This window comes from Rhinolophus sinicus, chromosome 1, assembly GCF_057876585.1.
Source record: "Rhinolophus sinicus isolate RSI-liver-muscle chromosome 1, RSI-T2T, whole genome shotgun sequence".
NCBI lineage: Eukaryota > Metazoa > Chordata > Mammalia > Chiroptera > Rhinolophidae > Rhinolophus > Rhinolophus sinicus.
In genome coordinates, this window is record NC_142501.1 from 87,567,055 (window position 1) to 87,581,047 (window position 13,993).

Consider the following 13,993-nt stretch of genomic DNA (forward strand, 5'->3'; position numbering starts at 1 on the left):
AAACTCGTGAGTGACCAGAGTTCATACTATTTTATTAAATAACGTAAAATCATGCAGCCATTTAAGAATGACTCTTAAGTCTTTAAAATGTAATTGACAGGAAATGGACTACTCTGAGGTTAATTGCTGGACCACATAGGGCTGTGAAGGTTACAGTCTTTGGTATTTTGATTTGATATATGGAAATCCTTGGACATAGGATGGGAGAGGAATCTCACTGTAGGGCTCTAACAAATTGTTTCTTTGTATCAAGCTAGATTATGTTTTTAAAATAACCAAACCCTTCTATGTGGGAGCCTGTGGGGGTCACTACTTCATATCAGCCTGTGAGTTAACTCTTGATTAAAATACAAAAGTCAACCTAAAATTTTAAGTGTGTGGAACAGTTGTGGGGAGATCATTCTTTGCCTTTTGTCTGTATTGGATTTTTGAAATCCTTATCAGTAAAAATAGAACACGTTACATTTCTAAGAATTGTTGCAGGCACATGGTACAGCCACGTAGCTACCCAGGCTTTTCTTTTTTTTCTCTTGTATACCTGCACCGTGTATTTAATGAGGTCCTCTTGACTCACTTATTAAGATTAAGAGAGTTTCTCCAAGCAAACAAAGGACAACTAATCTGACCCTCTTTGAAAGCAGAGTAGAAGCATCTGCTTTCATGAGATAGGCCAGGGCTGGATTCCATCCGAGACAGCCAATGGACACTTCTTTAAACAATAAGGTTTTAAAATGAAATCCTTTTCAAGTAGGCGAGCCATCTCTACTCAGGGGGAAATAAAATGTTAAGAAGGCAATGTGGCAGGTCCTCTGATGGTATTTGTAGAGCCATTTAAAGAGCAAAATATCACCCCCTTAAAAATCTTGTGTACATTAGTTATACAAGGGCTCTCTTTATCCTCTGCTGAAAGTGCCAAAGTAGCATCTACGTGGCACATTTGAAAATTGTGCTTGAATGGACATCCGCAGTATCATTATAAGAAGCGGAAAGGAATATCTAGATAGAAACCTGGGAATCATAGATGACTTAGATGTAAATATGAGTCCACATCCATGTTATATAAAATAAAACACACAATTTCTCTTGTCCCCCTAGGAATACAGTGGACTCCTCTAGTGTAGGAGTCGACAATTTTTTTCTTCAGAGAGCCAGACAATACATATTTTAGGCTTGTAAGCCATGGGGTCATATATTTAAAGACAACGTTTTAGTATCAACAAAATGTCTTTCGCCAAATTACAAAGGGTCATCCACAGAGAAGCCCCGAAGACAGGTCTGAGATTTTGCTTATTTTCAGCCTCCTCCTGCTCGGTTCTTTTAACCACGTGGTGTTAAAGGTCAGCCATGAGGTCTCTGTAGTAACTACTTACCTCAGCCGCTGCAGCCACAGACAATACACAAACGAATGGGTGTGGCTGTGTTCTAAAAACACTTTCTTCATGGACAATGAAGTTTGAATTTCATGTATTTTCACATGTCATGGAATTTTATTCTTCCTTTGACATTTTTTCATGGGCCATATCAAAATAAGCTATAGCCTGGATTTAGCTGCTTTAGGCAAATCCAGTAGCTTGCCAACTCTTGATCTAGTGCACACATTCTTCTCCGTCTCCTCCCCCCCCCCCCCACACACACACACACACAACACCGAGCACCATCCTAGGGACCCTGTAGGTGTTCAGGAAATTGTTGTTCACTTAGCTGTCACGATGTCAGAGCAAAGAGTAAGCCTTTTGCTATACAACACACACTTGACATTTGCAAGGGATTTATCTTTAAGTCTTTGCTAATCCCTCCATTCCAAGTACCACTCCTGCAGATAATTTTTCCCATAAAATGCACTCAAGTATAACAGAATAATTAAAGTGACCCTTTCAGGTCCTTCGTGATTCTATAAATATGAGACTAAAGTCCTTTACTAAGTGATTAAAATGAATTGTGTCACCAAAATCAATTCTCTGTCACATTACATCATTGCTGTGATGACACTGACGATGAATTTACCTCAATCTGAAAAACTAATCCATAGTAATAATGAGTGATGGTGACCTCTCTACCACATAGCACCTGTGCTTGCCAAGGAGCAGAATGATAACACATCCCTTTCAGCAGGATGGTCGGGCCCCACAGCCCAGCAACGCCATCATGCTGAGTGTCACACGTACAAAGGAGCAGAGATACTAGGCTGCTTCAAGAAACGGGTGGTAGGCGGGTGTTGGACGTGACTAAAACTTGCCCAGCACTTTAAGTGGCTTCCTCCTAAATTTTATCCTGTAAGTGGATACAGTCGGTGTTTATGTCTTAGCCCGATTTCACATGATTATGTGTCTCTGGACCTGGGGGTTGTTTTCAAATATCAAGAGTGTGAGTATGATATTCACTCATGCTGAAGACCTGCTTTGCTTTATATTGGCCAGAATCTTAGAGTCTTACGTCCTGTTTTGGTCACCATATTATAGAATACAGATGTACCGGAAACGGTCTACAGAAGAACAACAAAATAGCAACATGATCGATGGTGGCAGTGATAGGAGAAAAGTGAAAGGAATCAGGATTGTTTTGTCTTTGAAAGGGAAAATGATTCTTGCCCTCAAAATAGGTCTTTTTTTTTTCCCTTAGGGGAATTTGATTAGACATTGCAAATGGAGAAGTAAGGTGTATAAGCCTGCCTAATACGGGGCCAAGTATCGGATGATTCCCAGGGAAACTTACTTGATAAAGAAAGGCCTGATAAAGCTTGGAATGGGTACCAAGGTGGCGATGGTGGTATATGCAAACCATGGAGAAGAAATGGTTGGTCACATGACATCCAACTACTTGATATTAGGTGACTGAACAGGTTGATTTCTCGAGGTTTCTCCCCTGCAGTGTACCCTTGATTCAAATAGCCTGACTGAAACAAATGAAAAATAGGAACTCCTTTCTTGGGAATTAAATTTACCCAGAATGACATTTATTCCCACTGAATGATGAGTGTCATTGGCCGATGATCAGTGGACTCCTTGTCTTTTTCTTCGTTTTGTTACATTGTGAGTCTCCAGGGGCTGTAAGGCAGTGAGCACTTTTGAGGCTCGAGTGATATCTCACTCTTCAGACAGAATGTCAGACTCTTCAACTGTATTTTCAACTGTCTTGTGAGACAAAAATTAATTGGTTTGACCTCATGCTGTCGCATGTTGAGAGACATGAATCCTCAACATTCTTTCTTGAATTCATTGATTTCATTAAACACTGTCTGCTTGTTTGCAAAATGTTGTAATTTCCCAGTGATTTCTTCGAACTGCAGCACATAAACAGGGTTTTTGGAGCAGTGCCATTTCTTAGCTTTGATCTTGTGTTATTATCTTTTATTTCCAATAGGTCTTCTACATTGAGTCCATTGAGCCCCAGAAAATATCGACCTTAGGGAAAAGGAATGTGATAGTCACGGGGGCAAACTTTACCCAGGCATCTAACATCGTAATGATCCTGAAAGGAACCAGTACTTGTGATAAGGATGTGTGAGTTAAAATATTAATATTTTCTCCTTGGTAATATAGAGAAAAGCTAAAACTTATGCCAAAGAAATACAACCTTTATATAGTGAAATTATTCCCATGTGCCAGCGTGGGCCAATTGTTCTGCATATGTGATCTAATTTCAAAAAGGAAAATCATTTATACACCATATTTGAAGTTAATAGTGAGAGAATCTGTCTCATGTTACCCTCCCCCCAAAAAAAATCTCAGAACACCATAATTCCAGGATGTCTTGATTTGTTTTCATTAACAAAATCAAGTATTTTGAGTAGCAAATATTGTTTTGAAGATGATACACTTAGAAAAACAGTTGAGTACCTCAGAATTTGATGGGGAAATATGACAGTTCTTGCAATGGATTGCTCAAAGTTGAAAAATGAAACTTTCTGATCCATTTTATTCTCTATAGCCTTCTCTTTACTGTATTGGTTTCAGGCTCAAATAATAACTAAATGGAACATAATATCTGGTCAGCGTACTACTTAAACATAATTATTTCTATGACTTCTTTCCCCCTAACTCATCCTTTCAATGAGATTTCTGAGAGAGAAAAAATTTCAGTGTCTCACTGACATTCTTGTACAAATGTTACCTTCCCCCCAAAAAGGAGATGTGATAATAATCACACAGCAGAGAATCCGAGTTTTCTGCTTGTTAGCCTGTATAACTTTCGGCTAATTTGAAGTAAAAGGTGTTGCAGTTGACGGGAAGGATCATACTGAGTTTGTTCTCATCATGGAAATGCATGGAAGACAATCTGCTAAAGCGCGGTGTTTTGGTTTTTAACTACGAAAACAGATTTGTACAGTATTTTAATCTGCCACACTTATTTACTGAATTTTCTGTTTTAATTCATTCGCCACGTATAACTGCCGTCCCCTTCCCCTCCCAGCAGTAAATTCGGGTTGTCTGTCATCTTGATTGGAAAAAGCTGCTCATTGGTGGCTTTCCTCTGTTCTGCTATTTACCAGAATTTTCAAGCACATATTAATGGCTGTATCTATGAGACATAGGTGTTTTTGTGACATTTATCGTGGCTAAATATCTTACTGCAAAAATCTTTCATTTTGTGTAACGAAATCTGAAGTGAGACTCCTGTATGTTCACTGACAGGCAATCAACTTCACTGGAAAATAAGTCGTTTTTCAGAGCTTTACCCTATTTCTGACTCTTTATGCTCTCATTTCAATTCTGAATGTGACTTGAGATACTGCAGTTATTAAATTAAATCACTAAGAGACCTTTCTGCATGTAGCATTTCACTAACCACATTTGGGTGGTGAACCCAAGTTCACGAGCAGTAAACATAATACCCAGTTAATCCTTTATGTGAGTTCCCAAGCTGTAATCCCAAACTCTTTTCATATAGTGTTTTTTAAATGCCTAATTATTCTAAAAGAGAAAAATAACGAGGATAGTAGTGGAATGACCCACATTTCCGCCTCTCTCTTCCAAAATTTACAAACAAGTTTGAAGTTTAATGATCAGCCATTTGACGATGAATTTCCTAGAGCCAGAATGTAAATCTGAGGTAGTGTAAGTACACATGGACTCAAATATTTTTTGAATTTGCCTTATTGTTAGACTCCACTATTATAACCTAAAGTGTATGTGCATTACAGTTAATAACCAAGCACATATCCTTTAAGTAGTAACAATAAGTTCTCATGCAGCATAATTATACTGGCATTATTCAGATATAACCCCGTCTTAATGATTTGCTCTTTGGAGGGTCACAGTAAACGTGAGGCACAGAGGGAGCTGCAGGTTACAGAGGGAATGTTGTCAAGGCTTTGCTTTGACTTCTGAAGAGTGACAGGGCACACCCTGCGGATGTCAGGAGCACCCAGGACAGGCCCAGCTAATTTCAGGCTGGAGCTCCTTTGGGGTGCAGCGTGGCTCTGATGGCTGATGGATTCCTGGCCCGTGGCATGGTCTTTAGTTATAGGCTCTCTGCTGTACAAAGGTATAGCAGAATTCCCATCTCTGTCCTGGGTTGGGTTCTACCCTCCCAGTGCTTGCCTGGCATTTCTCTTTTTTAAGCTTTTTGTTATGGACATTTCCAAACATACGCAAGAGAAAAGAGTGTAATGACCTTTTTTGTACCCATCCTCCTGCTTCAGCACTTACCAATGTTTGCCAGTCTTGTGTCTTCTGCATTTTTGGAGGGGAGGGAAGAATGTCAGCTGGAGTTTTGAAAAGCATATCCCAGATACCATATCCTTTCACTTATGAACGTTGCAGTATATATCTCTAATGGATAAGGATAGTGCCATTCTCGTACTCAACACAATGAACAGTCATTCCTTAATATAACTTAATATCCTGTCCATGTCCTGCTTTCTGTTAGGGCTTTTTAATGGCAATGGTTATTTTTCCCCCCACTGCTAAGGGAAATACAAATAAAACATAGAAATGCACAAAATAAAGAGAAACCCTGCCCCAGATAATACCCAAAGTGGATAAGTGGCCCCTAATTAATCCATAGCTGTTCTGATAGTTCATGAACTGCTGTCGTTCATGAAATTCATATGCTGTCACCTGCACAATCAACTGTGCTAAGTGTCTGTGTCATTTAAGAGTTCTTTTTCTACTCCTTTTTAGGATACAGGTTAGCCATGTGCTAAATGACACCCATATGAAATTCTCTCTTCCATCAAGTCGAAAAGAAATGAAGGATGTGTGTATCCAGTTCGATGGCGGAAGCTGTACTTCTGTGGGACCCTTGTCTTATATTGCTCTGCCACACTGTTCCCTCATATATCCTGCTACCACCTGGATCAGGTACTGTCTACATTCATATTTTCATCTCATTGTGGTTCAAAAGGCCAGATGTATAATGATCATGGATTTCATTCAAATAAATATAGAAATAGTAGTCCTATTTAAATACCTCTCACAGAATTCCTCTTAGGATTTATTCCTGCAAAACAACTGCATACCTGGTAACAGGTTGCTTCCTATTGTCAAGGTGAACGCAATGAGCATATCCTGTTTTACTCTTAGCCGTGGCTACCTGAAAACTTACAGCTAAGATGTTTGTTCATACCCTGCTTTCTCTTCAGATCATATAAATCTTTCACCTTTTAAAATATTTGTTCAATTGTAGTAACTATTCTTGGCCTAGGTTTCTGGTACAAACACACAGCCCTCTTCACTATGTCTCCCTCCTGCCCACGACGCCAAGCCTCTCCTTTCTTACATCTTTCATTTTATAATTTTATAACCTTTAGAGTAAGCTGTTTTGAATAATCTGAGGGACTATGGGGAGCTATCTAAATGGAAAGTAGTATCTACACTTCAAAGATACTCCCTAAGAGAGAGATGGAAATTCTAAAATAAACTCTTCCGGATGACTCCAATATATCAGGAAAAAAGACATTCTCTCCCTAGTTGAATTTAGACACACATTCAGATTTTGGAATATAATCCTAAAGATACTTTCTTCACCTAACACGGCAAGAAACTAAGTTTCAAAGTACTATCTAGATGAAAGTACAGATGAAGCTTTGTTTTAAAAAAGAAAGATAAAGAAAACAAAAAAAGGGGAAAAAAATCACTTCTGATATTCTTATTTAGGATTAAGTGAGAGGTGGATGCCTTAGGCTGCTCGGGCTGGCATAGCAAGGTACCACAGACTAGGTGGCTTAAGTAACAGATATTTATGTCATCAAAGTTCTGGAAGCTAGAAGTCCAAGATCAAGGTGCTGTCAGGGTTGTTTTCTTCTGAGGCCTCTCTCATTGGCTTGTAGGTGGCCTTCTCCTCCTGTGTCTTCACCCGCCTCCCCCACCCCCCCCGCCCCGTACCTATCTCTGTCCTAACCTCCTCTTTTTATAAGGATACCAGTCGTATTGGATTTGGGCCTACCCCAATAAACCTTATTAACCTTAATTACCTCTTTAAAGTCCCTATCTCCCAATACAGTCACATTCTGAGGTACTGGAGTTTAGGACTTCAGCAATTCCACCCATAACAGTCGCATGAGGAAAATGGAAATTTCTGACCTAAGGCTCTAACATGGCTCTGGGTCTAATAATTTTATAACCTTTAGAATAAGCTGTTTTGAATAATTTGAGGGACTAGTCCTATTTAAATAGGACTAGTGACCTTCCTCTAAATGAAGGCAAACATGGATGTGGCACTCCCCACATGCCTAGTGTGCTATATGTGTTGACTCAGTTAACTCTCACAAGCGTAAGGGCTCTTGGGAGTGACCCCTTTTGCAGATGAGGAAACTGAGGCATGGAGTGTTCAAATTACTTGCCCAGACTCCCAGGCAGTCTGGCCCAGGGTGCTGCTCTCTAAGACACCAGTGTTCTGCTTTGCCATGAAATAAGAGGCATGTCAATATCCAGCTGATGGTGATATTCAGAGTCTGTGTCTTGCAGTGACTCCTGGGCAAGAGCGTGGCCTAGCTTTCTAGTGATGGTGACAGTCTGGCACGACGCCAACTCAGCCCTTCCTCCTGGTGGCTGGAGGGTTCAAGGCTCAATGTCATTCTCCTGTGCTACACACGTTGGCCTGCTGGTGCCCACATCCTGGTCCCGTCATCATGGTCTCCGCTGACATATCCAGGCTTCTGTCCCCTGGAATGAGTGTCTAGTGACCTACACGAATGAGGGTGCAAGAGCAGCCAGAGCTGTGGACAGCTGTTTATTTCACATTTATGACCACTTTGCTTATATGAGATTATGTGCTGAGGATGTGTGAGATCATTTGGCTTGGTTCTGGATAGAGAGAACGTAGCTGTTATTTATATGTTCACCAAATAGGAATATATACTTTTAACATCATTTGTAATTTTGCCTTGCCCAAAGGCTTGCCTGCCTGCCTCCCTAAATAAAGTATAATTGGTAGGTTGGGAGTTTGATTTTGAAAATTGTTATATTGAAGGATCTTCATATGGATTAAGCAGCAAACAAAATTCTGTTTAGTGAAACCTTTTCAAGGTACAGTTGATGATATTATATGTGGCAACGTGACACAACAAAACTCAAAATTCTGCAAAATAATTTGGGCATTTTCCTACAAGTTACAAGAGGAGCCAATGTGAATTTTTATATTTACGTATTTTAAAAACTATGACATTTTAGCCAGTATCAATAAAAGACTTCTAAAATTGTTCTGCGTTTGAAATTAAAATTTGTTAATTTGCTCTCAAGCATAAATGAGTTTAATATTAAGTGTGAATAAATTGATAGCTTTGTTCATAAATGTAAAATGCCTATGTGTTTATTATGAAACTCCTATTGTTGTTTTTGTCCTTGCAGTGGTGGTCAAAACATAACCATCCTGGGGAGAAATTTTGATGTAATTGACAACCTAATCATTTCACATGAGTTAAAAGGAAACATAAATGTAAGTCTTCGGCTGCTTTGTAATAGTTATTTTCAAGGATGATTTTGTTTTTATCACACATATGTTGGGGGATATCGTTTATTTCTGTGTCTTTGTGATATTATATGCCTTTACCTGTTGCATGATATATACCATCTGTGCTGTAATGGAAATAGTAAGACCTTATACTTGTAGTTGAGTATTTCAAGTTGTGGCATTGAGGAAAGAGGAATTCCCTTGGTATAGAAGACCTGCCATTTCTTCCATGTGTGATTTATGGCAAGTCACTTTAATGAGACAATGTTTATGACTATGTGTGAAAATGCCTTGTGAGTGGTGAAGATGTGAGGTAAAGAAGAACCGCACTTCTGTGAAAAGGAGGTGGCGTTCCCACTGCAGAGACAACTGCTGTTCAGAGGTTCGGTGACCCACTAAAGTCCCCGAGATCTTGTCATAGGCTTCTTCTCTTGCCATCGTCTGTTTGACCCAATTTGATCCCTTCCTTCTGACCTAGTCTCTTCTTGCCTTTCATCTCCCCACACAGTGGTATAGTGCCCACCCCTTGGCCAGTTATTACACCAATAGGAGTGAGTCACAGGTCTCGTGCCAGGAAATGTTGGATTTCAGATACAGGTTGGGGCCTCTGAGTGCACTTCTGAACTCTTCCTGAATGCTCCCCCCATTGACCCTCCCCCTTTCTCTCCTTCTTTAATGAGATTTGAAGGTAGCAGCGTCTCCTGGGCCCAGCCTCACCACTTCCTGTCAGAGCTGACAGGTTCACCACAGACCTAGCCCCGCTTGGGACCAGTGTGGGTTCAGGCCTAGGTACAGGAGGCCTTCCTAAGTCATCCTTACAACCTTGTCATTTACATGTCCACCTACTGACGCACTTCAGGGCCAGTTCCAAGCCTCACATTGTATCTGGTGTCATGCCACATCTCCGTGATGGGAACACGTCCCATTGAATTGTTTGCATAGACTGACCCTCTGACAAGAGGCTTTGCCTAAATTTGTAAGTGGACTTGCTCTCCCTTCCCACTGCTGTTTCTAGGTCAAGTAGGATTTATTGTGCATCTACTAGGGCAACACACTTTAGTTGGTTCAGGGAAAAGACAAATAAGATAGTCACATTGCCTTCAAGGAGAAAGAGAGCAAATCTCCACTGGGATTGAAAGTTGAAAGCACAGAATGTCCTCAAAATCTAGGTCCTCTGATTCCCTTCCAGCTCAGAAACCCCATAAGTGTATTTCTACATGAAGGGGAAATTAAATATGGATGGCATTACGAATGTCTGCGGAGTGGAGCAGGATGGGCAGAACAGGATGGGTGGGAGGGAGCAGGGAGGCAATTTCAGTGCAGAGGACTCGGGCAGGTTACTCCCTGGCCTGTGATGGGAATATGTCAGTCGTGCTCAGCTAGAACCTGGAAGGGTCAGGAATGAGCAAGACGATGTCTGGGAACCTGTTGGGCTGTGAGAGAGCGCTAGAATGAAAACTTTGCCCATACGTCTGTAGGTAAGGGGGAGAATTGAAGATTTTTAAGCAGGAAATGACATAAGTATAGGTACCCGTTATGATGGTTATTTTGGCAAGCGTGCGTGAGACAGTTTGGAGAAGCAATAACTGAAAAAAGTGCCGGGAGACCAATGAGAATACTGACGCAAAGTCCAGACGTGTTTGGGATGTGAGTAGGGCCCCTGGCTGAGCCGTCCACGAGGCTGTTGTCAGTAGGGCAGGTCTAGTGTGCTGGGGAGAGTGTGGAGCTGGAGATGATTGCATCACCTTTCTAAAGTTGTCCTAAGAGGGAGAATTGGAACAACTTTGTGGGAAGGAGAGCACAGAGGAAGAAGAGAAGATCGCCTAGCATGGAATCTTGCAGAGTCGCTTCATTTTAAGGAGTGAAAGCAAGTAAGATGGCCAGTGATGGTGGCCAAGCAGTTGCCTGGAAACTAGCGGGCAAACATTTCCAGTAGTGGGAGCTAGTCACTAGTGTGGAAACCGAGTTGAGAATAATGAGGCCAGGGTGACCCTGTCACTGGTAATCTTTCCAGAAAACTTCTCTAATAAGAAGCTGGCCTGCTGGGGTCACAGCCACGAGAAGTGGGGTTGGTAGTTTTCATCATAGTATCAAGATGTGAACGAGAGACTCGGGGCTGTCGTTTGGAAAGGTGTTAAGAGGGAAGGAGGTTTTGCTAGTTCAAATCTCAGCCCTCTGCATCACATTTTCCCACCGATTGCCTCTTGCTACCCTCCTTTTTATACTCCATTATTAGAAAGTACATAAAAAAGGAAAACTCCCGACCTGACCAATTTCTTTTCGTAAGTTTTATTGTTCTTTAAAACATTTGTCAACCTCCCTTTCCCAGCTCCTTTCAGGCATTTGCATGCCTGAAAATGACAATATTTCTGTAATGTGGGCCATACTTTCTGCATTGTTTCTAGTATTCATGCCCTTCATTTCACGAGGGTCACACTGTCCCTTTTACCTTGGTTTCCCCCTCTTTTCTGTTAGGCTTCCAAAGCCTTTTCTTCCTTGTGGTTAGTGATTTCTGCTAAAGTGCTGCAGAAGGGTTCTCCAACCAAGAATGACTTAGCCAGCTTCTTGCAGGCCAGCAGCTGCCCCGGTGAGAATTCCTGTTCCCCCTTCCTGGAGTTTTTCGGGACTCGGTCTTGATGACTTGGAGGACACACAGGCCCGTTGGTGCAAAGTCTTTCCCTTTCTCTAGCCTACTTCTTTCTGTGTACCATTTTTTACCATTGCATACCTTCTGGCCGTTTTCATTGTCATTAATGGTAATAATAATAGCTAGCATTTGTTGAGCTTCTACTGTGTGCTAGTCACGATGCTAAGCATTTTTTTCATGGATAATCTCATTTAATGTAGCCCTCATATAATTTAATGAGCCACGATCGAATTTCATTTCATGTAGGTTTAGTTCAGCTCTGAGGTAGGCAGTATTGCTAGTCCATTTTACAGGTGAGAAAACAGAAGCAGAAAGAAGGTCAGTTGCCTGGGTCACTGTGTTCTTAAATCCCAGAGCTGGAATTCATTAACGAAGCTGTTAAATGTGCTTTTCTTCTCCCTCAGGTCTCTGAATATTGTATGGCGACTAACTGCAGCTTCTTAGCCCCCAGTTTAAAGAGTTCAAAAGTGCGAACGAATGTCACTGTGAAGCTGAGAGTTCAAGAGACCTACTTGGATTGTGGAATCCTGCAGTATCTGGAAGACCCCAAATTTACAGGGTATCGGGTTGACCCTGAGGTGGACACAGAATTGGAAGTAAAAATTCTAGTATGTTTTCCTTTCTTCATGTGGGCTGTGCCCCCCTTGCCTGGAAAGGTGTGCTTATGTTTGTGAGTTTCTACGTGCGTCCTGATTTCTTCGTCTTCGCTTTGTTCTTTCCAGAAAGAAAATGATAACTTCAACATTTCCCAGAAAGACATTGAAATTACTCTCTTCCACGGAGAAAATAAGCAATTAAATTGCAACTTTGAAAACATTACTAGAAATCAAGATCTCACCACCATCCTCTGCAAAATTAAAGGCATCAGAACTGCAAATAGCATTGCCTCCTCTTCCCAGAAAGTTCGAGTAAGTCACCTGACAACTCTCCCTGTTAGTTTTACCCTTTGCGGGGGGAATTCCGTGGCTAAACCAGAAGCCAGAATGGAATCTGTCTTAGAACTTTAGATCTTCTTCACTATAAGTAGAAGATACACAAAGCCCGTATTGTAAGCCCAAGCAAAACTCGTCTAGGTAGCTGCCAGAATCCATCATGAGTCTATTCGACGTCAGAACATTGAACATAACATTGTCTATAATATTAATGAGTCTTACAGCTTTTGTTCTAGCCATACGTTGAGACTGTAGCATCTGCCAGCAGAATCTCTAGACCCCTTGATGAATGAGCTGTCCTTGTTTTCCCAAATCCAAGGTGACATGGCTTAGCAGAAACCCCAAACGGGGCCTCTTCACATCAGAGGAACGTTTGGTCTCATGGACACGGGATAATCTATGGCTGGTGGGCTGCTTCGTCCACCATGAAGTCGTATTCGCTGCGATGAATCTTTTCCCAGGCATGTGTGAGGGTCTCAGCACTGGTATATTTATGTCCCCCAATAAAGATGTGAGGCCAGGGGGAAGGGAAACATATTAGAAGCCTCCCTTTATAGTGTTCATGCCATATGAGGCTGTGCAAGTCTATCCCGAAAAAAAAATGCTTTATGATCTATAGTCATAAATAACTGGATAAAGGACAAGAAAAAAGAGCATGAGACTAGAAGGCGAAACAAAAATGTGTTCATGTCCCAGCTGCGCCAGTTAATAGCTGTGTGGCCTTAGATAAGTCACTGAGCTTCGCCAAGCCCCCCTTGGGCCATCTGTTATATCGTAAAGATGGCAATAATCATTATCAAATCAATAACAGCCGCTCCCCGCATGTCCAGTTAGCTGAGAAGAGCAAATGCTGGCATTCTTCATTATTCATGAAATAGCTCCTGCGCACCTCCACTGTGGTGGGGACAGAGCAGAGAAGAAAATAGGCAAAAAATACCTGCATTTATGGTGATTGCTTAAAGATACAAAGCAAAGAAAATGAATGAAAAGTATGTTAGATGGTGATCTGCGATGGAGAACAATGAAGCAAGGAGGGGTAGGAGCCAGTGGGCAGAAATGGTCTCCCTGTAAAGATGCCGTTGGCCTGAGGACCTCAAGGAGAATGCGGGAATGAGCTGTGGGCGACCGTGGAGCAGAGTGCTCGGGGGCAGGAACCTGCAAGGGCCTGAGTGGGAAGTCTGCCTGCTGCGTTTGAGGAGCCACAAGGAGGCAGGTGTGGCTGGAGTGGAGGGAACAAGGGAGAGTATTCGGAGGGAGAGGGAGAGTTAGTGATGGGAGTGGGGAGAGCTGACAGATTACTAGGATCTTGTCGGCCATGGCCATCGGGAGGCCTTGGCTTTGAGTTCTGGGAAGGCACTAAAGAGTTTTTTGAGCAGCAGTGCTGTGAGCCGTGTACTTAAATGATACAGCACATTTAGTCTTCACGACAGCTCTACAGAGGCTCTATGACACTTTAAAGACCAGGAAAGGGAGGACTGGATGGTTGAGTAACGATCTCAAGCTGCCACAGCTGGTAAGGAGA

General features: G+C 41.7%; 1 protein-coding gene across 3 annotated transcripts in view; it reads left to right on the forward strand.

Moving 5' to 3' along the window:
* The window catches only part of PLXNC1 (plexin C1), a 140,965-nt gene that overhangs the window by 76,532 nt on the left and 50,440 nt on the right, over positions 1–13,993 (forward strand). For all 3 annotated transcript variants that reach the window (XM_019710302.3, XM_074325267.2, XM_074325266.2), the window contains 5 exons: positions 3,361–3,500; positions 6,123–6,302; positions 8,790–8,877; positions 11,944–12,147; positions 12,262–12,447. In XM_019710302.3, the coding sequence (XP_019565861.3) occupies positions 3,361–3,500; positions 6,123–6,302; positions 8,790–8,877; positions 11,944–12,147; positions 12,262–12,447 (798 nt within the window). The remainder of the gene's footprint in view (positions 1–3,360; positions 3,501–6,122; positions 6,303–8,789; positions 8,878–11,943; positions 12,148–12,261; positions 12,448–13,993) is intronic.